This window comes from Lactuca serriola, chromosome 1 (assembly GCF_051521515.1).
Source record: "Lactuca serriola cultivar US96UC23 chromosome 1, Lser_US96UC23_V15, whole genome shotgun sequence".
NCBI classification, from domain to species: Eukaryota; Viridiplantae; Streptophyta; class Magnoliopsida; order Asterales; family Asteraceae; genus Lactuca; species Lactuca serriola.
Window position 1 is genome coordinate 28,375,766 of NC_136408.1, and position 24,018 is coordinate 28,399,783.

The window sequence follows — 24,018 nt, forward strand, 5'->3', positions numbered from 1 at the left end:
ATATGAATGGTGTCATCTCGTGACATATCAACAATATCAACGATGTCAACCCGTGACACATCAACACATAACACAATGTTAGCCTGTGACACATCAATTTCTTCTTTGTCTCATATAATCCACTTGCAAAAGAACGTACCATTTGGTGGTATAGGTGTATCTCTATAACACTGTAATATCGACAATATAATATTCAAACATTTACATTACAGATAACTCACATATTATACTACACATTTATCACAAGAAACAAATGTTAGAGTAATGTTACTCACCTCGTTAGCTGGCAGATATATCAACTTCGGTCCTTGATCTACTCTGTTTTCCAGTTCGTCACATGCCAGAACCTAACCAACAATTATCAAGTTCCTCAAAACTTGCCATAAAATTGTAACATTTGAATCTTGGTATGTTTCCATTTTGCCCCTTAATGCAATTTATTAGCAATTTGGTCCCTTGCTAGTATGCGGGGCGTACTCTATGGGTATGCTTAGCGTACTAGCCCATCTTGATCATGGGTTCCACCCACATATGCAGGGCGTTTGTGGAGTACGCACGGCATATGTGGTGCAGGGGAAAACCCTAATTTTTAGGGTTCAAAAGGCCCCAAAATGACCATCCAAGAGTTAAAAAACCCCTTCCTTCCTTCCTTGACTGAAACGAAGATCACCGACGTCCAATCCAAAATTCCATGAGTAATCTCTGATGAGGTGAAATCCTGCGTCAGCACATCGATCGACTCAGTACCTACTATTCAGCTAGAACCATAACTTGAACCCCATTCCCGAGTGCTCAACACCATACTATAAACAACATGCAAACGATCCGAATACACCCAAGAAACCTCATCCCACTGGTTTCTTAGATTCTCCAAGGCTCTCCTCGATTCGAGTATGGATCCTATGTTTTTCAGTAGTATGAGCCCAATACTACCTTCCAAACCTATCCATACTTTCCTCAAGAATCCTCCTGAATCCTCTAAGTCACCTTCTCAATCCATACACCAACACTCGCTTGATGGATCAACAAAACGCACTGAACCAATCCCTAGGCTTTCCTAGGTTCCCAACCTTACCCTGCCATCAACTGCTGAAGAACTCCCCATAATGCCAGTCACCCACCTTATGAATACAATCACATGCAACAAATATTAGATAATCCTTCGAGTAACATACACATCCCTACAATGGTTGGACTCAGACAAGTGTTGCGCAATAGGGTCAAATCCATCGCTCTGAGATTATTCAACCCTTGTCACATGTGACTTGACATATTCACTTTGTAGCTAACTCCCATCACCTAAGAGTTCTACAAAGCATAATGCAAGTAGAATTCATGCAGTAGCACTCCAATCCACATAATAATCACGAGCATATAATTCCACATACCACCATTCATACTAGGAGTTCCCACTCCCACTACTGATTGCCTTACGCATATAAATTATATCAAATCCAGCATCACATGCTCCCTAGGCTACCAGGCATCACATATCAAGCCAACCTATCACTAGCTAATCAGAACTAGCATGCAAGTCTACAAGCCCATACAATAGGAATACAAAGCATCTCTCCTAGCATTCTATCATGCAAAAACTGAGCAAATCCTTAGCCTTAAGTAGCATGCGATTCACAGATTCACAGATCAAAGCATATTAGATAACATGTATGGGTATTTTGGGAAAATTTACTTGAGCTCGACTGATTTCATGCACCACACCCTTTCTTCTTTTAGAAAAATCCCTTTCAAAAAATATTTATTTTTGAAAAACTTTACCAAATCCTCAGTTTCAGTTCAGACACACCCGAGAGTGTGCCCGAATCCCTCAAACCAAGGCTCTTATACCAACTTGTAACGTCCCAAAATAATGACATAAAATTTTCATTTTTAAATTTATAAATCGTTAATACATATCATTTCCATGAAACCATGGGAATCAAGATTTAGCAAAACATCATTGAATCAGAGTAAATCACAGAATGCGGAAACATGTGGTGTGTGCCCTGCAACCATCCCAAGCTCTTCCATTTGAAAACCGAAGTTCCTAAAACATAAACTGAAAACCGTAAGCACAAAGCTTAGAGAGTTCCTTGAGATACCACATACCATACATAACTAAGCACATAATGGGCCCCGCCCACACTCGCATATCGGGCCCCGCCCACTGAGATACTGTCCCCACCCACACTTGTATATTGGGCCCCGTCGACTGAGATACGAGCCCCACCCACACTCGCATAACTATATAATCATATAAACATTCAAACACATACAAAAATCACAAAGATAATAGCATACTGTACAATCATCGGGCCCCGCCCGCATACAATCATATATGCATAACCAGATACATAATAACCATTGGGCCCCGCCCAGTAAGCATACAAACACACACATATAAGAGCCACACAGACATCTTGCACCCTACATAGCAAACCATGGGTCGACATTGGTGCCTTCGACCCGCTAAACATAGTGAGGAAACTCACATCGCGTTGCCGAATCCTTTAGATAATTCTTGGCTTCTTGCTTGACAGATCCCCACACTATCAACCAAAATATATGATGGGAATAGAGCACTACATCATTCCTATGGTGTACAAGCAAACCCTAAAATCTTTGGATCTAGTTTGTCTAATGAACATGCAATAATTATCTAAAGCCATAAACCCTAGATCTAGCATATTTATATCGAAATTAACATGTAATAATAGATCTAGATGAATACCTCTTATAGAATGGCTTAAATCTCGTGTCCTTGGAGCTTAGAGTCACAAATGTCACTCCTCTAATGGTTTACAAACACCATAAGCAAGAGGATGATATTTGAAAGAGGAAAGAAGCACCAAAACCGTCCAAGGTCACTACCAGAAGCCTTAGCCACGTTTTGGGGATCCCTAGGGGTCTATTTGTACTTGTGTGGGCTGCTAGAGTTTCAGGAGAAACCCTAATTCTCTGCTTAGGCCTTAGGCAACCCATGGAACCTTTGTAGAAGGCCCTTGGACGAAAATTATATGGGCTTCTCATAGATTTCGTCTAACTCCCTTCCCTTTAGGAATCCATAGCCCACAATGCAATTATCTTATAATTACAATATTAGTCCCCAAGTGTAATTAATCTCTTTTAGCCACATAATTAAATTCTTAACTAATTCTTGTACAATATTAATTAAACTCTATGATTTGTCTATTAATATATTATTCATATAATATATTAATAAACCATCCTATCTAGTTGCTTTGATGAAGGTAACCCAAAAGGACCATGCACAACTGAGTTAAATACTTACCAAATATAGTTACGGGCTTAAACACTAATCCAACAGTCTTCCACTTGGATAAGTCTAGTAACTATAAATGCAAGTATTATCCGATTAGCAATCGTAGCTCTCAAAGACGCTGTCGAACTCTGATCTTATCAGTAACCTGTCCTGTAGATAAGTGATTTTATATTCCTCCATTCTAGATATCGTATGAACTGAGACATGGATTTAAATCATACTCTTTGATCACATGTTTTTTTCCCGATTTCCGATTTATGACGACTGACAACAGACTATAGTTAAACACCTCAACTTAGTCTCGGCTTCGCTCAGCACTTAGGGTGTCACCATTAAATCATCGAGGGGCCCACAAATATCGCTTTTATCCCACTTTGGGTAAAAGGAACGGATAAACTTCGACTTAATGCTCGCTTGTACTCACTCACCGAATCACACACAACAATATATTTTATAACACCGAGTTACTGGTGCATTTACATATTATCAATGTGTAACCGACTCGCAAGATACAACTCACACATCTCGGTTTCAAGAATATAAGATATTACCGTCTCACCAATCACTCGTGATAAAATCCATGAAGCGATCCAAGTGAGTGTGGGTTTAATCCAACACTCTAATCTTATAGCAGCACTCATGAACTCTGCAACAAACTTGTCCTATGTCTAAACGCTTTTGTCAATCTACAGACAGATTTATGACAGTCTTCATTCATACCTACTTCCAAAGTATGAGCGACTATGGAGGGTTTGAATAATCTTATTATTCAGGAAGTCAAAACATGCAAAGTGAAACACAAGAATAATACTAATCCTATATGGTCCCAAACTTTTGAGTATAAATAAAACACCTTTTATTTAATCACCATATTGATTACTCATTATTTGTTGTTTCGGTTAATTAACTTCTTACTTGAATCATAACAACAGTTGTCCCATGCTCTTAGCATGCACACTATGTTTTCCTGTAACATCCTAAAATTCAAGGCTGAAAATTTCATTTTTAAATAAGTTATTATAAAACCATAAGTAATAAAACACCCATAATAACATTTCATGTCACAGACCAAAGTAGAAATAATAAAAACATGTTGTCATAAAACAATATCAAAGTGTAATCCCCAAGATCTCATATGCGGAAATATAGTGTGATCCGCTGCGATCGAGCCGACTCATTTCCTTTGAAAACGAAGTACCTGAAACCAAAATTGAAAACCATAAGCACAAAGCTTAGTGAGTTCCCCCATCAAACCACATACCATATATACACATACTGCCTAGCATATCTGGGTGCTGGCCTCCCCTTCGGTATCTTTCAACCGGTAACTAAGGACTATTTCACCCCTACCACTACCACATAATAACATAACACATATATCATAAACTGTCTAACATAACTGGGTACTAACTACCCGTTCAGTCCTTTCGACCGGTACTAGGGTCTAACCTACCCCCTCCTATCACATAACACACAACATCATAGCATACTAGCAAATAATCATAACAGATAGCAACATACCAGATAATTATCACAAAGACAATTATCTCTACTATAACTCTTACTAGTGGGCCGACATTGTGGCCTTAGACCCACTTCTATTGGAAGGTAACTCACCTCACACTGCTGAAGTCCCGCAGACTCAACCCCACACACCGCTGAAGTCCCGTAGACTCAACCCCAGCTGCTGGATGATAGATTCCCGAACTTTCAACACCGAAATAACACCCAATTAATAATTGGGTCCCAACACATAACCATAAATACATACTTGGATAATTACTACATTACCCCAAGGTTGGCTTTATTCAAACCTAAGGCCCAATCCATAGGCCCAAAGTCAACTAGAAATCAAGGCCCAACATATGGCCCAATTTTCCAAATTGGGCCCAAACCTTTGCATGACCTTATTCTAAGGCCCAACTAAAAAGTCCAGTCCAACATTTGGTATTTCTAATGGCCTAATGTCTCATAATTATAAAGGCCCAAACTATGGTCCATCTATGGCCTAATATTCTAAATTGGGCCCAACCCCTTACATGGGCCTTACCCTAGGCCTATTAAATTATTTTAGCCCATTAGCTTGTTCTTGGATGGCCCAGTATTATCCTAATCATCAAAGCCCAATAGAAAGGCCCAACTTAAGGCCCAAGTGAAATTAGGGTTTCACATAAAATGATGATTAGGGTTAAGTTTCCTACTTAACCCATTAAGGACTTAATCCACTAAGGACTTAATCCATTAAGTCCATTATTGCTTAGATTAATTTTTGCCAATGATTATTATTTAATATTTCAAATTATCAAATAATTCCTGTGTGTCCCGTAATTCCCCAAATTAGGGTTTCATTGCATTAGGGTTTTCCAAACCCTAATTAGGGTTTCTAAAGCATATTAGCCCAATAGGCCCAATAACTAGGTCCTTAAGCCCATTAGGATTTTCCTTAGGCCAGTTAGGGTCCATTAGATCCATTAAGGTTTTCACTAGGCCCATCAGTCGCATGTTTGGGCTTTTAGGTCCAATAGAGCTTCATTGGGCCCATTAGGGTTTTAAGCACCCCAAGTGATTCAAACTCAACAAGGCAAGCACACTGCCACCCGACACGGCGGCCGGTGGCGGTAGCCACCACCCTACGGTGGTGGTTTGAGATTTCTATTATTATTTTGGCACCATTACAATGTACAACTCAACAATACACACACCCACACACACTAATAATAACACACACGCACACATACAACCACATTGTGGTGGCCGGCGGTGGCGCATGGCGGCAGCCACCAACCTATGGTGGTGGTGATGCCATTTCCAAGAGCTACAACTATACACACACATACCAACTGAAACGTACATCTTTGCTTCTTCACTCGGAAAGGAAAACCAACCACCCAACTAGCGGCATACGGTAGCGGTGGTGACACGAGGAGGCGGTAGAAACAACTCTTGCGATAGCAGCCACCACTTCACGGTGGTGGCGGTGGTTCTATTGATTCCCAGCCAAGGAACACACCCATAACACCAAAACTTGTAAATCCATCTCCGAATACGCACCAGCCCCGGATGGATATCGGCGGCCGCTTGCCTTTGACGGAAAGAGGCAATGGCGGAGTAGCAACGCTTACAGCGGCGGCGAACGGAACAGCAACATCGACGATCCACAGCAGCCTTCCTGACAGCCTTGCTTGCTTCCGACGTAGAGGTTGGCTCTAGCGACTTGGCTTCAGTTGTGGCGACGAGGAAGGCAGACGCGGTGGCTGGAGATCTCTCGATGATGGCGACTTGGTGGTCGGAGGAGCAAGGGTGGCCGGTGGTAGGAGGCATAAAGGGGAAAGGGGGTGACGGTTCCACAAGGTCCTTAGGGTTAGGGTTTGCTTAAACCTTTATACCCAACTCCACTCAAGAGTTTGCCATAATGGCAATAATAGTCCCTCCATGCCCCCTTTTATTCAAATGTAATCCAATATTTACTCTTTCAACCCTGGCGTTGGAATTCTTCTTTAAATTAAATCCGATAATTACCATTTAAACCCTCAGCATCAAAATCCTTTACACCTTAGGTACAAAATTTACTATACAGTCCCTAATATCTTTATTATGACATAATCAACCCTTCCACCTCATTTCCTTTTAAATTAAATCCGAATAATTACCACGGAGCCCCCTGTCTTAAAAAATAATTATAACTGAGTCTGGAACTTACGCTTTTAAATCCTCACTTCTAAATTATGCCAATTAGCTCTTCGAGACCATCCTTTTATGTATAATTATTTATTTTAGGGCTAATATTCGCTCATTAATCTATTTATTTATCTAATAAATAAACGGGGTGTTACAACTCTCCCCCACTTAAATTAGATTTTGTCCTCGAAATGATTCCTTACCATTTCTCATGCAACAAATCACTTAAGTAACATGGTCACCATCCTGGGCACACCCTAGCCTTCCCAGGGTAGCCGTGACCAGTCTTCGCAAAGCCCTAACATCCGCAGGTGAACGAACTCCTCGCAACAAGATCACATCTACTCCGTCTGAATCTGTTGTCTTGAGATTGTCTGATTCCCTGACAGACCACTCATATAGAATCATTATCGTTGAATTCAATTCGTTTATCCCTCAACTGACTACTCAACTTCTGATAACCTGTGGTTCCCACTAGAAAAATGAAATCACAGACCCAATTATCCCTGTAGGTCATTTAGCATAACCCAAGTAATCTGGTATTCCATCCGAACTTGCAACCTAGAACACAAATACTAATGCTGCCCAGACTGCCTGAAGCAGTATGTTGCCACATGGCTGCTTTCCAAAATCTAACGAGACCTCCCTGGTCTCTATTTGTTCACCAATCATCTAAAATATCGGGTTTCGGCCTGGCTGCGGAGCCAAGGGACTCCCAATAAGTCTCCTCACACGAAATCCGAATAAAATCCTTCTCTGGAACTAGTTGCCACTAGTTATCATGCCACTGCGACTCTAACAACTTTCTGATCTAACCGATCGGGTCCATGCGTCGAATCCTGTCATCATCAGTTCTAAGGCTAAAAGTGATTGCCACCTAACCGATGGTAGCCTTATATCACAAGCAATCTTCTACAGTCTATTGCTTCTCTGATCCCATAACTGTAGTGACGCTCCTACAGTCCTATCACTGGCTCAACCAGATCTAATCCATCTGGGTAATTCTGAAATCTAATCCGTGGATTTCTATATCCTCACTGCTGCACCCGAACTGCTGCGTATTACTGTTCATTCTGCGTCCTAACAACGCGCTCATGCTATCTGCCAACCAAGTGAAGGCTGCAGCTACACTCACAGAGTTACATCACTCAAGCACTATTTGCTAACCTTGTGAATGCTACGACTACACCCGTAGACTTACAACACGCTAACACTTTCTATCAACCTTGTGAATGCTACGGCTACCCCTGCAGTCTTACAACACTTCTAATGCTATCTGATCTCTAGTGGATGCTACGGCTACACCCGCAATCTTACGTCACTTTCCATACTAACTGACTGCTAATGAATACTATGCCTACCCTCGTAGTCTTACAACACTTTCCATACTATCTGACTATTAGTGAATGCTACGGATACCCCCGTAGTCTTACAACACTTTCCATACTATACCACTATTAATGAATGCTACGGCTACCCCCGCAGTCTTACAACACTTGTCCCAACCGGGTCGAACACGCACTCGACCTAACCCCCAATTGAATTTGAGTCTTAACCGAAGTTCTAACCTGGTTCCCAAAACCTGCTGTTTGAGAGTCTCGAAGGTTGCCTGCTACTCAGGCCCGCAACGAAAGGCCACAAACTTCTTGGTCAGTCAGGTCAAAGGAACTGCAATCTCAGAGAAGTCCCGTATAAATCTCCGGTAATAGCCCGCTAGACCCAGGAAACTCCGAATCTCAGTTGGAGATTTCGGAATCTCCCACTGCATCATTGCCTCTATCTTGGCCGGATCGACCAGAATACCCTTCTGGTTGACAAGGTGCCCAAGAGATTGCACCTCGCGCAACCAGAACTCACAGTTGGGGAACTTTATAGAAAGTCTCTCCCCCACTTAGATTCGACTAAGTCTTCACAGTACGTGAGAATTGAAGGATTCCCAATCCTTCTTACTTCCTAATAGTCCACTGATGATAACCTGTACTTACCAATGCTAGCGATCCATCACCAATCAAATCTTAAGATCACCCATCCTCTGAAATCTTGAAGAGTACTCTTGAAATCTGGTCCAATCTGACACCTCAATCCATCTCCCACGGTGTCAATTGAAGGTCTCAATCTTCACTCTGGCTGATAAATCCTCGTTCCCACTTCCAATCTTGCAGTACCACTGAGCTCTAACCGAACACAACCCATGCAAAAATACAATTCTCTTGAACATGCGATGACCCACCACTTATGTATCTAACACCCGCAACTGACACTACCCTTTTCATGTCACCAGCTTTGTCCTAGCAACGGTAGTGCCTTGAACTCCAAAGTTCATCCATAGACAATTACCGACCATACCCGAACAATGATAGAACCCCTGAACGCTGACTTCAATGGAGAACTATCACTCCAACCTTGACTGAGTATCCTTTAAATAATACTCATTCATAGATCCCGACAAAGATCTGAAATGATAACGGTACGCGCGGAACCCGATCCGTAAGATGCGTCCCTCTGTGGGTTCATCAAGGACTTTTTGACATGCAGGATAGCATATATGATCCTTGATAACACAGAAACTAGCAAAAAACCGCCTCGAGATCTGAGTTATCCAAGCTCACTCACAATCCGAAAGTGATATGTATCCCAACATCCATCTAGTAGCAATAGAAGATGACATACCCGCAACATATGGAGGAATACTGATCACCTTCTGCTGACATGACCAGCCCCGTTACCCTGTTGTAGCCTAAACCCTTGGAGCGAAAAACTCCCTCGTGCACTTTCTTGTACGTGCTGCATTGACTCTGGCCCTCCACCCGATGATCAGAAGTCATGGGTCTCTTCCCGGGACCCTCTACTATATGCACCTGGCACAACCCTCTCTTTCCGGGGTGCTCCAAATCGATCTCGCATCTGCAACTTCTTGGAAATCATATCCTTCAGGGTCTGACACCCTGCCATGCTCACTAAGTCACTTGCCAATGGCTAAGCTGCAACAACTGGAGCATCATCTGTCCCCTAACTGGGTCACTAACTTCTCCCCGAAGCTTCTTAGATTTTCCAAGACTCTCACTGATTCGAGTATGGATCCTGTGCTTTCAGTAGTATGGGCCTAATACTACCTTCCACACCTATCCATAATTTCCTCACCAATCCTCCCGAATCCTCCAAGTCACTTCCTCAAACTGGTACACCCAAGTCTCACTGAGCCTCACTACTAACCCATTGAAACATATCTTAGGCTTTCCTTGGTTCCCGAACTCACCCAGTCCTCAGCTGCTGAAAGATTTCCAGTAATGTCAACTAGCTACCTTATGAATATAGCCACATGCAACAGAGATCAGATAATCCTTCAAGTAAAAGACTCATCCCTAGAACAGTTAGACTCATACGAGAGCTGCGCAATGGGGTCAAATCCATCACTCTGAGATTATCCCGCCTATGTCACATGTGACTTAGCATATTCACATAATAGCTAGCTCACATTACTAAGAGTCCCACAAAGCACAAAGCAAGCAGCATTCAGACAATGAAAAATCTAACCATCATATTCCAATCAAACCATCCTATCCTCTAATCAGGAATCTGTACATGCAATACAAAGGCCCATACAATCAGGCATAACCTAAACAAGCCATCCTATTACTGACTGGTCAGTACTAGCATGCAGGTCTACAAGTACATACAATAGGCATATAAGGCATCCCCCTAGATCCTCAACCCTAATCTAGCATGCAGTTCTCAAAATCATATCATAACATAACATATCATAACATGTATGGGTATCTTGGGGAAAAACTTACTTGAGCTCGGCTGATTGCACGCATCACACACATTGTTCTTTCCAAAGTTCTTTTATCTTTCCAAATTCTTTTCAAACTCTTTTTATAAAATGATTTCACTTTTGAAAATTTTCATACCAAGTCCTTAGTTTGAGTTTAGAAACACCCAGGAATGTGCCCGAATCCCTCAAACTAAGGCTTTGATACCAACTTGTAACATCCTAAAATTCAAGGCTGAAAATTTCATTTTAAAATAAGTTATTATAAAACCATAAGTAATAAAACATCCATAATAACATCTCATGTCAAAAACCAAAGTAGAAATAATCAAAACATGTTGTCATAAAACAATATCAGAGTGTAATCCCCAAGGTTTCATATGCGGAAATATAGTGTGATGCGCGGCGATTGAGCCGACTCCTTTCCTTTGAAAACGAAGTACCTAAAACCAAAACTGAAAACCGTAAGCACAAAGCTTAGTGAGTTCCCCCATCATACCACATACCATATAAACACATAATGCCTAACATATCTGGGTGTTGGCCTCCCCTTCGGTATTTTTCAACCGGTAACTGCCTAGCATATCTGGGTGCTGGCCTCCCCTTCGGTATCTTTCAACTGGTAATTACCTAGCATATCTGGGTGCTGGCCTCCCCTTCCGTATCTTTCAACCGGTAACTGGGGACTATTTCACCCCTACCATTACCACATAATAACATAACACATATATCATAAACTGTCTAACATAACTGGGTACTAACTACCCCTTCAGTCCTTTCGACCGGTACTAGGGTCTAACCTACCCCTTCCTATCACATAACACACAACATCATAGCATACTAGCACATAATCATAACATATAGCAACATACTAGATAATTATCACAAAGACAATTATCTCTACTATAACTCTTACTAGTGGGATGACATTGTGGCCTTAGACCCACTTCTGCTAGAAGGTAACTCACCTCACACTGTTGAAGTCCCGCAGACTCAACCCCACACACTGCTGAAGTCCAGCAGACTTAACCCCAGCTACTGGATGACATATTCCCGAACTGTCAACACCGGAATCACACCCAATTAATAATTGGGTCCTAACACATAACCATAAATATATACTTGGATAATTACTACATTACCCCAAGGTTGGCTTTATTCAAACCCAAGGCCCAATCCATAGGCCCAAAGTCAACTAGAAATCAAGGCCCAACATATGGCCCAATTTTCCAAATTAGGCCTAAACCTTTGCATGGCCTTATTCTAAGGCCCAACCAAAAAGTCCAGTCCAACATTTGGTATTTCTAATGACCCAATGTCTCATAATCATAAAGGCCCAAACTATGGTCCATCTATGGCCCAATTTTCCAAATTGGGCCCAACCCCTTACATGGGCCTTACCCTAGGCCATGGATGGCCTATTATTGTCCTAATCATCAAAGCCCAATAGAAAGGCCCAACTTAAGGCCCAAGTGAAATTAGGGTTTCACATAAAATGATGATTAGGGTTAAGTTTCCTACTTAACCCATTAGGGACTTAATCTATTAAGTCCAATATTTCTTAGATTAATTTATTCCAATGATTATTATTTAATATTTCAAGTTATCAAATAATTCCCGTGTATCCCGATTAATTCTCCAAATTAGGGTTTCATTGCATTAAGATTTTCCAAACCCTAATTAGGGTTTCTAACTCATATTAGCCCAATATGCCCAATAACTAGGTCCTTAAGCCCATTAGGGTTTTCCTTAGGTTAATTAGGGTCCATTAGACCCATTAGGGTTTTCACTAGGCCCATCAGGCTCATGTTTGGGCTTTTAGGTCCAATAGGGCTTCATTGGGTCCATTAGGGTTTCAAGCGCCCCAAGCGATTCAAACTCAACAAGGCAAGCACACCGCCACCCGACACAACGGCCGGTGGCGGCAGCCACCACCCTACGGTGGTGGTTTGAGATTTCTATTATTATTTTGGCACCATTACAATGTACAAATCGATAATACACACCCGCACACACACTAATAATAACACACACGCACACACAGAGCCACACTGTGGTGGCCGGCGGTGGCGCATGGCGGCAGCCACCACCCTATGGTGGTGGTGATGCCATTTCCGAGAGCTACAACTATACACAAACACACACCAACTGAAACACACATCTTTTCTTCTTCACTCGGAAAGGAAAGCCAACCACCCACTTGGCGGCGTACGGTAGCGATGGTGACAAGAGGAGGCAGCAGAAACAACTCTTGCGACGGTTCTGTTGATTCCCAGCCAAGAAACACGCCCATAACACTAAAACTTGCACATCCATCTCCGAATATGCACCAACCCCGACTGTATATCGGTGGCCGCTTGCCTTCGATGGAAAGAGGCAACGGCGGAGCAGCAGCGCTACAGCGGTGCTTACAGCGGCGACGAACGGAACAACAACAACGACGATCCACATCAGTCTCCTGACGGTCTTGCTTGCTTCCGACGTAGAGGTTGGCTATGGAGACTTGGATTTAGTTGTGGCGATGAGGAAGGGAGACACGACGGCTGGAGATCTCTCGATGATGGCGGCTTGGTGGTCGGAGGAGTAAGGGTGGTCGGTGGTGGGAGACATAAAGGGAAAAGAGGGTGACAGTTGTACATGGTCCTTAGGATTAGGGTTTGCTTCAACCTTTATACCCGACTCCACTCAAGAGTTTGCCATAGTGGCAATAACAGTCCCTCCATGCCCTTTTTTATTCAAATGTAATCCAATATTTACTCTTTCAACCCTGGATTTGGAATTCTTCTTCAAATTAAATCCGATAATTACCATTTAAACCCTCAATATCAAAATCCTTTACACCTTAGGTACAAAATTTACTATATAGCCCTAATATCTTTATTATGACATAATCAACACTTCCACCTCATTTCCTTTTAAATTAAATCCAAATAATTACCACGGAGCCCCCTGTCTTCATAAATAGTTATAACTAGGTCCGAAACTTACACTTTTAAATCCTCACTTCTAATTCTTTGTTTAGGCCTTGAGCAACCCATGGAACCTTTCTAGAAGGCCCTTAGACGAAAATCATATGGGCTTCCCATAGATTTCGTCCAACTCCCTTCCCTTTAAGAATCCATACCCCACAATGCAATTATCTTATAATTACAATATTAGTCCCCAAGTCTAATTAATCTCTTTTAGCCACATAATTAATTCCTTAATTAATTATTGTCCAATATTAATTAAACTCTATGATTTCTCTATTAATATATTATTCATATAATATATTAATAAACCATAATTAACCTCTTTCTTCATAAACCATCCTATCTAGTTGCTTTGATGAAGACAACCCAAAAGGACCATGCACAACCGGGTCAAATACTTACCAAATATAGTTACATGCTTAGAAACTAATAAGCACTTAATTTGGAAATCCCCAACCAACACTCCGTGTTGGTTTGCAAACACGTCGTGTTTGCCCGAAATTCAACAACTTAATATAATAAGCACTTAATCCTTAAAGACATGTCTCCAAAACATAGATTTGACCTCCTTGAGCTGGATTATCATGTAAAGTTGCCAACTTTACTTCCATATATGACTAAATGAAGCTCTTAAGCTAAAAAGGGACTTAATAGGGGACTTGAAGCATGCATGATACCATTCCTCACATAAAGCTTGTACCTTTATGCTCAAGGATACCAAAACAAACCCATATCCGAAAGAACAAGCCCTTAAACAACTCAACTCCAAAGACCCAAAAAGGAGACTAAAATCATAATAAACTAGCCATGAAGAGATCTAATCATACACAAGCCAAGATGCAAACTTGATACCTCAAAGTGACTGCAAGAAGTGGAGAGATTCTGGATCTATGATCTTCCTTCCAAGCCAAGCACCTTTAATTTTCAAAGCTTCCTTTGGAGATGAGCAAAATAATCACAAGAATCCACTCAAGGCTCAAGAACACCACTAAGAAATCTTAAGGGACAAATTAGGGTTTAACTGGCAATGGAGGCTGGTAAGGAGACCATCCATTGGGGCTTAAGGAGATTATATAGGGTGAAATTTAGGGTTTCCTTCCCAGCTGCCAACATGCCGTATTTTGACACCAACACGTCGTGTTGGTCTTAATGAGACCCACACTTTTCCACAACTAGACACGCCATGTTGGTTTCTCCAACACGCCGTGTCCAGTCCTCAAAATGGGATTCATTCCTTACAGTTGCTCCTTAAGGTTTTGGGTGTTACATTTATACCCATTTCCATATCTTCTAGTCATTTCAAATATTTGTAAGTCTGAGTATCAAACTTCCAAACTTTTATTGGTCTCACTTTATTATCTTTTGAGACTTACATTTGCATTTCTTTATCATTATAGTAATATATGTGATCTAGCATTCAAAATCTACCCCTTTAGAGAAAATAGGGTATTATTGTTGTAATATAATGTATCATATGATTTTTCACATAGTAATAACTTATTTCTTTTATTTCTTTATGAAAATTTATAATATAGTTTGACACTATATTGGTGTTTGTTCTTATTTACTCTTTACTATATTCAAAAATTTGTAATGCAATCCACGCTACTTATTTTTCATTCTTTTTCCATATACATATTCATCGTGTAAATTCTCATCCATTTTTTTCATATGAGTTATAAACTATCCTTTAGATATCATTCTACCGTGTTTCTAATTCCATTCCTCCTTATGCCTTTATTATTTACACCACATAATTTTATGCTATTTTTACTTATTAAGATACAAAATTTTTGTAAGAGAGCTTGCAAAACTTTCTTCCCATTGATTTGATATTTCATCAATTTAGTACATTATGATTATATCCTTTCATGGACCTACAATTGTCCCTTAGTACCTTATATAAATCTTTATACTTCGAATAGTTTGTCTCAATAATTATGAAATACCTTGGATTATTTCACTTTAATTCGTTTTTCCTTCATGACAATAGTATCATTTAAGTTTTATGTATTAGAGTGACATATATTTACTCATTTCCTATTAACATTTTGAATTCAATCAAGTATTTTTGTTTGTGACTTTCATCTCACTTGTTTCTATTCATACAATTGTTAAGGACATATGACACTAGGATCTTTGCATATGTTGAAGATCCAGTTAAAGAAAATCTTCGCATCCTTACAAATATCTTCCTACCGAGTTCTTCTCGATTGTCATATTTGCATTAGTTGATTCAATGACTTTCTTTTCAGAGTCATTAAGTATCCCAATAATTCTTTTTTTTGTAAAGTAGATACTTTCTTTCTCTATGTTAATAAACAAAATTATATATTAAAAAATGAAAGAATCTATCGAACATGACACGATGTACGAAAAACCTCATAATTCTTCTAGGAGACTCGAAGCAATATGTCATCACTTACATTGAAAAATAGACTTTTATATCTTTATTTCCATATATAAAACCATACAATATTATTTTATTAGTTAAGACAATGTGTTTTCTTTCTATTATACTTCTTCACTTACATTCATCATTAACATTTGGAAGTCATAACTTCCCATTTTTTTAGTTCTTATCTTTGATTTGTTGTCTAATAATAGCTTATACACTTTTATTTCATTTTCTAACCACTACGCATTTTGGTTGTGGATATTTGTTACTTCAATTCTCATGATTGTCTTCGGGTAACAAACCATGTTACTCATTCCTCATTCGGATATATATGCCTCATATTTCTTTACTTACTTGTGTTTATCTAATTTGTAGGCTATTACCAGTTCCCATATTCATTTGCGGACTATTCATTCCACCAATATTTTCCATATCTTTGTTACCATTATAACACGAGTCATTTTCTTTCATTCTATATATATATATATATATATATATATATATATATATATATATATATATATATATATATATATATATATATATTACTATCTTATAAAACAAATCTCACTATTTCTAAAAATAGATTGAGTAAAATAATAATATTTTTTTAAGACGTCCAAATCATTAAGATAATTGTACAACTAATCACTAATAAAATAATATTAAAATTTAAACAAACTCCTATAAATCTTCTCTTCCAAGGTTTTGACCAGATCTTTTTTCATCCAAATAAATACTCAACACCCTATAATTTGGTCATTTCATGAATTTTCTTTATTTTTAATATGACATGTTTCCTAAAACAAACTAATGATTGAATTGAAAATAATCATTCTCCATCGAAAAGAAATTAATTGTTGAAACAAACTATTTGTCGCCCGTCGCTTTGCGCGGGTAAACGGCTAGTATATATATATATATATATATATATATATATATATATATATATATATATATATATATATATATATATATCCCATTAGCCAATGGAGTTCTTATATTATACAAACCTACAAGGTTGTAATGTACTATTTTTATTTCAATTTATTTCACTACTCTCACTCTACTATTCCTATATACGGTACTATTCATACATACGATGCTATTCATGTATACGATACTATTCATATACACTGTATTATTCGTACATACGATATTATTCATGTATACGATACTATTCATGTATACGATACTATTTATATATACGATACTACTCATGTATATACCTTACTATTTATGTATATGATAGTATATGGTATTATTCATGTATTTTACTATTCTGGTATTTTACTATTCATATATTTTACTATTTATGTATTCAACTATTTGTATTTTACTATTCATACTTCACTATTCATGTTTGTAAAAATATAAATAGTCATTTACTTATTTATTTATTTAACAATTTAAGCCTAGGTTTTGAAATTCTCCAGCATAATTCGCTTAAACTATAACTCTCATACCAAATTGTAACACCTCAACTTTATAGAACTTTTATAAACTTGTTCTTATTACAAAAACAAAAAGAGTAGTCATGAATACAAAATTTATTTTAAAAAAGTCCATAAGGGTTTATAATAATATTTTGGGTATTACAAAAAGAATACAAAACGATAGTTGAATAGAACATCTTATATGGGACCTCAAAATTTTATTCTTCAAATATTATTTATTTTTCACCTAAAACTCCTGAACTTGAGATATATATGGCATATATATAAAAAAAATACGTTAGAAAAATATATCTAGTGAGTTACTTGAGTTTTAAACACAATAATGTTCATATTCACATTTGTAATTTTGTTCTTTAATTTATATACATGCGATGCTATGCATGAAATGCATACAACAAGACAATGTAATGACAATTTACTCAATTTATCCGTTTTGTCACCCTAGTATGACATACCACTCTAGCGTAGTATTTGCCCAAGACAAGAAGAACAAATCAGCCTATAATAGCAAAAGAAATCTACTTTGCGAAGGGATCGGAGTTACCACCCCAATAGAGTCTCAATCCTCTTTCTGGGATTACTGTCCGGACCTGTACTTAACTCTTATGAAGCCACATTCAATGTATGCATGGACACCATTTCCTTCGATTTCTAAAACACACAACTACTAAGATGTATTTTTATATAAAAATTATTATTGTTTTTCCATATCTCATTTTTATAACAATTATAACAAAAAGATCTGCCAAATCATGTACTATATACCAAATACTCCAATAACCTTGAAAATTTATTTATATTAAAATACAGTTTCCATATATCTCAAACGGGGAAAAAATCGCCAAGTACTCACTTGGGTAGTTAAGATTACTAACTATTATTCATTTTAAACTCTCATTGGTTGTATTTCCTTTATAAATAAACAAATTCACAACATTAATATTTTATTTCAGGTTTAAGCCTTTAGCTTCTAATTTTATACTAATCATACTATTTATATACATTTTAGTGTGATTGGTACATTCATAATATTTTTCCAATATTAATTCCTTAAAGTATAAAAATATTTTGCCACTAATTATGTTAGATTTGGTGCTTCCGCCAAATCATGTGACAATAATATCGGGATTTATATTAGACAATGTTTATTAGTAAGATGCATTTGTATTTGATACTCTTTTAACATATTAGACGATGTTTATTAGTTTTATTGTAATGTTATTAGTTTTTTGGTTGAGTTTCAATATTATTATAAGTTTAATGTAATAGGTTTTTTTAATATTTTGGATAGAAAAAACTAAAATTTGTATAACTTTTTGCTGTTTTTTTTTTTTTTTTTTTTTTTTTTTATAAATAAAAAGTAATCGGTGATGAAATACTTATGGAAAATACATAGGCAATGTAGGCCGTGGGAAATCCATAGGTGATAAAGTCAATGTCAGTCAAAATGTATAGGAAATCCGTAGCTATTCAGTATGTATTGACTTACGGAAAAAGGTTGTAGGTGTTCCGTTGCAAATACGTAGGTAAAATTTCTCCACGGACGTTTATGCAAGAACCCTTTTTCCGTAGCAATTCCATTGGTGGTATCATCGTATACCTACGGATTGTGCATGGAGTCTCATTGAAAATCCCTGTTTATCTTTCTTCATAAACTAAAGTTAAATATAAACTGTTTACTGTTGGTTCCCAAGATTGTTGGTTTTCCGAATCAGCTAGACTACTTTGGTCACGTGGGTTGAATTAAGATTGTGGCCTTGAATGAATCTAAGAGTTGTTGTATCAATAGGTCCATAGCTTTGGTTTTATGAATGTTGATACTATATATTCAAGAGAAGCTATTTTACGAGTTTGGGGAACATTCACAACGTACGTAGAAGATCATCCAGAGTCTCAAATCTCAATACTTACTATACACAAACATCGTACACCATTCAAAATAAAGAAACGTCGCAATTAATATTGGTATTTAAATTTTTTGCTTATGTTTTTCAGGGTGATCTTGACTCGACAAAGCCTCGCCAGGGTTAGCATAGTTACTTGCAGGATCTCGACTGTCGGGATTGATGACATGAGTGACTTCCACCTTCTCCTTCTCCTTCTCCGGCTTATTTTTCTCGTCGTACACCGCCGGTGACCTGTAATCCACGGAATCCACCTTGATTTCCACAGCGCCTTCCTCGTTTATACGTTCAGTTCCCTAATCTCACAATTTAAATTCAGATCATGAATGTTTGCCAAGTCATCAAAACATAAACGTTGGTGTACATGAAACCAAAGAAAAACACAAATTAACCTTTTGAGTTCTTTAGTTCTTACCTTTGATGTATTCATCTAATTTCTTTGTCTTTGTCTTCAGAAGGAGGAAACTTATGTGCTCTTCCATATATATGTGTACGAGAATTTTCATTTCAGTTTTTTTATGCACTTTGAGGCCAACGTGGCGCCGCAATGCCACGTGGAAATGTGAGACGCATTCGATGCTTGCTGCTTTGATACTTACGTCACGTTGGGAGGTGGTTCACATACACGTCACAGAGACACAGATGAGATGGGAGACCGGTACTAAAGACAGAAAAAAAGGAAAAGGATCATGCAAATCCTTTTGAATGTTCTTTTTATTTTTTCTTTTAAATATGTTTTCTGATTTTTTTTTATAATTAAAAAATCAAAATCTAATCAAATATAAATTATGATTTCAGTTAAAATCCAACTATAAATTTTATTATTATTCGACATCCAAGTTCCAACCTATGTTATAAATATTTTAATGAAGTTTTTACAACCGTCATGCCATAACAATATTTCATTATTTATCAAATATCTAATCTATATATTTTTCATAAAAATATAGATTAACCAAGTTACCAATATTAAGTAATTATTATTTGGTAAAAATATAAACTTAAACTGAAAACTACCTATGGAAACACACACATAGCAACAAATAGGATGAGATAGATGGGTGGAAATAAACACTTTTTAAAAATGTGTTTGAATAAATAGTTTTTAGATTATTAGTTTATTGTTTATTTGTTTATTGCGGTGAGAATAAATACTTTTTTAAAATGTATTTGGATTGGCTTATTGCGGTGGAAATAAACAATAAGTAATAAGAATCTTAAATATTTGGCAAACAAAACAACTTATATGAGTAAAATGACCAATAAACAATAAGCAATAAGCATTCTCCTTTGCTTATTAAAATCAGCTTATTTAGCTTATTCCTACCGCAATAAGCTGATTTCTAAAAACTCCTATCCAAACACTTAAATTTGCTTATTGCGATGGGATTAAGCAATAAAAAATAAACAACCTATTTTTTTTCCTATCCAAACACCCCCTTAATTTACCGGTGATTAATTTTAGTGTGAGATTTTTCTACTCGGAATTAGTTCATTAGTAAATTTTTTGTCATTAACAAAGTACTCTACACCATCAGGTGGCTTAATCTCCTTAATTCCTATATGATATACCCAAGTTCAAATCATGACGTTTCAATAAAAAAAAAAACCAGAAGCTAGGGGTAATATTGCAGCGTAACATCAGTACTTGGAAAACAAAACAAGACAAAACGTCTCTATATCTTATACTCCTTTAAGAAAAGCATCCTAGGTTTAAGCCACAAGACCCATATATTAATAAAATCGTTTGTAAAAAGCTTTTTCCGTGCAATTGAATGCATTGCATGCTTTCATGAATGGATCATATTCCCTTTACAATTAATTAACAAGTAAAATTAAAACAACAGTCTCGAGCCTAAGAAATTAGCGAATAACCCAGAAAAAAGAATCTTTGGGAAGATTGTTAATCTTGAAACATGACCACTCGTGAGAGCAAGAGCGGAAGGCCGTGTTTGAAGGAAAGCGTCGGCTAACATGTGGCCAAGAGAGACCTGAGATGGTGTGGTGAGGTGCAACCCATCTGGTTCCAGGCTCAGACCCTTTGCATCAACGGTTCGTAGGTTCACCAGGTCCATTCCTAGTTGCCCTTCTCTCACCATCTCTACGTATTCTCCTTCCCCAGATGCCAATGCTACCTGCATACCATGCCCGTTTAATTAAAACATGTACGAGTAACATTTTTTTAGATAAGCCATAAAAACCATACAACCTTTTTGCAAGACTATAACAATATAATCACTTTAATTTTTAGGTAAAAGACTATAAGAATGTAATGATATTTGTATCATTTCTTTAAAATATAACAGATTTTTATATTTTATTTGTTATTATATTGAAATGGACATATATATGAAAAGCAAAAATGTTAGGGTTGCATTGAAATTAGTTAGTACATGCGTGAAATGATTTCTCATGCCAAAAAAAAAAAAAAAAAACCTGAATTATAGGAAGCACCGGCAAAAGGAGATCGGCACGCACATGAAGGTAAAAATTTTGCAGCCTTGTCTTATACGACTCCGCATCTTCTCGGTTCACCGTGTCACTCTCCCCTTGAAACCAAAGCAACCCTCGGATGGTGCCTCCACCCTCTAACGCCGCCTCCGCCCGCCGTATCAGCTGCTTGTAAAGCTCCCCGCCACGTGCCCATTGGCTAATATTAGTCCCTCCGACTGCGCAAGGAACCAAACCCACCACCCCAACGGTCGAATCCTTTCCCAACAACGAACTCGCAAAGGCCATCCCAGGCCCAACGCCGCATGCTTTGGCGGTGTCAATGTCTCGGTGAAGAGGCTCCGTGGCTAGTTGCCAGTTGAGGTCGGCACTGAGACGGAGGATAGCGAGATTAGGGTAAGATTCCGGTGGAATGTAGTTGTCCCAGGTGTCGTTCACGACGCCACCTCTGCCTGACATGTTGCTTTGGCCGGCCAAGATGAAAATGCTCTTGCCAGCGGCGGCGATAACTACCGGAACGGCGGAGGAGATCCATAGAATAGCGTAGGAGAGATACAATAGTAGCATATCTCTATTGGCTGTGGGTGTGTACGTGGGGTATAGCACGTAGTGTGTCTTTTGGTTCTTTTTTTCTTAAAGCGATAAATCAAAGAAATGCATTAGAATATAATTTGCCCGACTTCAAAGCAAAGATTATTCCCCCCCGTTTAATTTATGATTTTATCTGTAAAAAACTTTTGTCACATTTGCTAATTGCTTGTTAATTACTAAGATTATACCAAACGGGTAACAATTTATAAAAAGTGGAGTTAGTTTTGAGTCCTTGAGAGAGGATCATAAACTCATAATCGTGTTCTTTGAAAACGGCGACACAACTGTTTTCGGATGAATTCATATAATTGTGATTTGTGAGTTCTTAGACGTATTTATATAGCTAGGTATGAAATCTATGGATTACATGTATTTATCTGAAAAAAATTAAATATAAAATTCTAAATATTTAAAAAGTTTGAATTTATAAGAAAAATATTGAATTATAAAAATCAAAGTGTTTTTTTTTTTTAAATTTTAAAAAATAATTTAGATAAATAAATAAAAAAATTTAATAAACTTTAATTTAGTAATTTTTAAATTAAAAGAAAAGTTCATTAAGAAAATTAATATGCATTTATTATTGCATTTAAACACTTTGTGGAGTTAATAAAATAGAAAAACCATAAAATGACATCTGGAGTAAAAATTAATTCAAAATAACCATAAAATGATATTTGACAAATTGAATGAGAATGTGACAAATGGCAAAAAAAACATTTATTTATTAGAGTAGATTTAAACACTTTGTGGAAGTAATAAAATATAAAAAACATAAACTGACATGTGGGATAAAAATTAATTTAAAATAACCATAAAATAACATTTGACAAATTGAATAAGATTATGACAAATGACAAAAAAAACCTTCATTTATTAGAGTAGATTGTGAATATGATAACAAATTAACAAGTCATTTATGATGATCCTAAAGTAGGCTACTATAATCGGTTTTCTCAATACATAAATAAAACATATCATTTCCATTAATGGTGTGTTAATACCGCAATATAACCATAAAATATTGATAAAAAACAAGACAAATCTAATCACAGTTGGCAAATGCCCTATTATATAGACACCATTCTATCATAACATATGCCATTCTAGCTTTATTTTTTTCATCATTATCATATGATAATCATTTCAAAATATAATGACATGTGAAATTTAGAATCGAAAAATTAAATATCCTTATACTTTTTGTTCATACTTATCTTTATATTCCTATTAAACAATTTTTAGTATATCTCACATCGGTACGACACGGTCTTATAAATGACTATATATGTTGGAGCCTCCCTTCTCTCCACAAGGGCTCTTTTGGAGAGACAATCTTAGGCTCCACATATATTTACATGGTATCAGAGCCGGCGTTCCGCACCCCCGTGGCTCAACACATCCCAGTCTATCCTCATCGAACCTCTGACTCTAACGGGTAGTGCTAGTGTATCTCACATCGGTGTGACACGGTCTTATAAGTGACTATATATGTTGGAGTTTCCCTACTCTCCA

General features: G+C 37.5%; 1 protein-coding gene across 2 annotated transcripts; it reads right to left on the bottom strand.

Annotated features, from left to right (window-relative positions):
* Nucleotides 1-21,173: 21,173 nt before the first annotated feature.
* Nucleotides 21,174-22,540, bottom strand: LOC145067851 (putative carbohydrate esterase At4g34215). 2 transcript variants are annotated; one of them, XM_079014894.1, is made up of 2 exons: nucleotides 21,940-22,540; nucleotides 21,174-21,596 (listed from the first exon to the last, which is right to left on the bottom strand). In XM_079014894.1, exons 1-2 carry the CDS (start codon nucleotides 22,477-22,479, stop codon nucleotides 21,297-21,299), a joined length of 840 nt encoding a protein of 279 aa, XP_078871020.1. In that variant the 5' UTR covers nucleotides 22,480-22,540; the 3' UTR covers nucleotides 21,174-21,296. The 2 variants fall into 2 exon arrangements, with proteins under 2 accessions (XP_078871020.1, XP_078871015.1); XM_079014889.1 differs by having other exon boundaries at nucleotides 21,898-22,537.
* Nucleotides 22,541-24,018: the final 1,478 nt, after the last annotated feature.

Coding starts and splice junctions, on each gene's coding strand:
- LOC145067851 (XM_079014889.1), bottom strand. CDS start 22,479: ATGCTACTATTGTATCTCTCCTACGCTATTCTATGGATCTCCTCCGCC. Junction 21,597..21,897: donor CGGTGCTTCCTATAATTCAG/GTTTTTTTTTTT, acceptor CATGGTATGCAG/GTAGCATTGGCATCTGGGGA.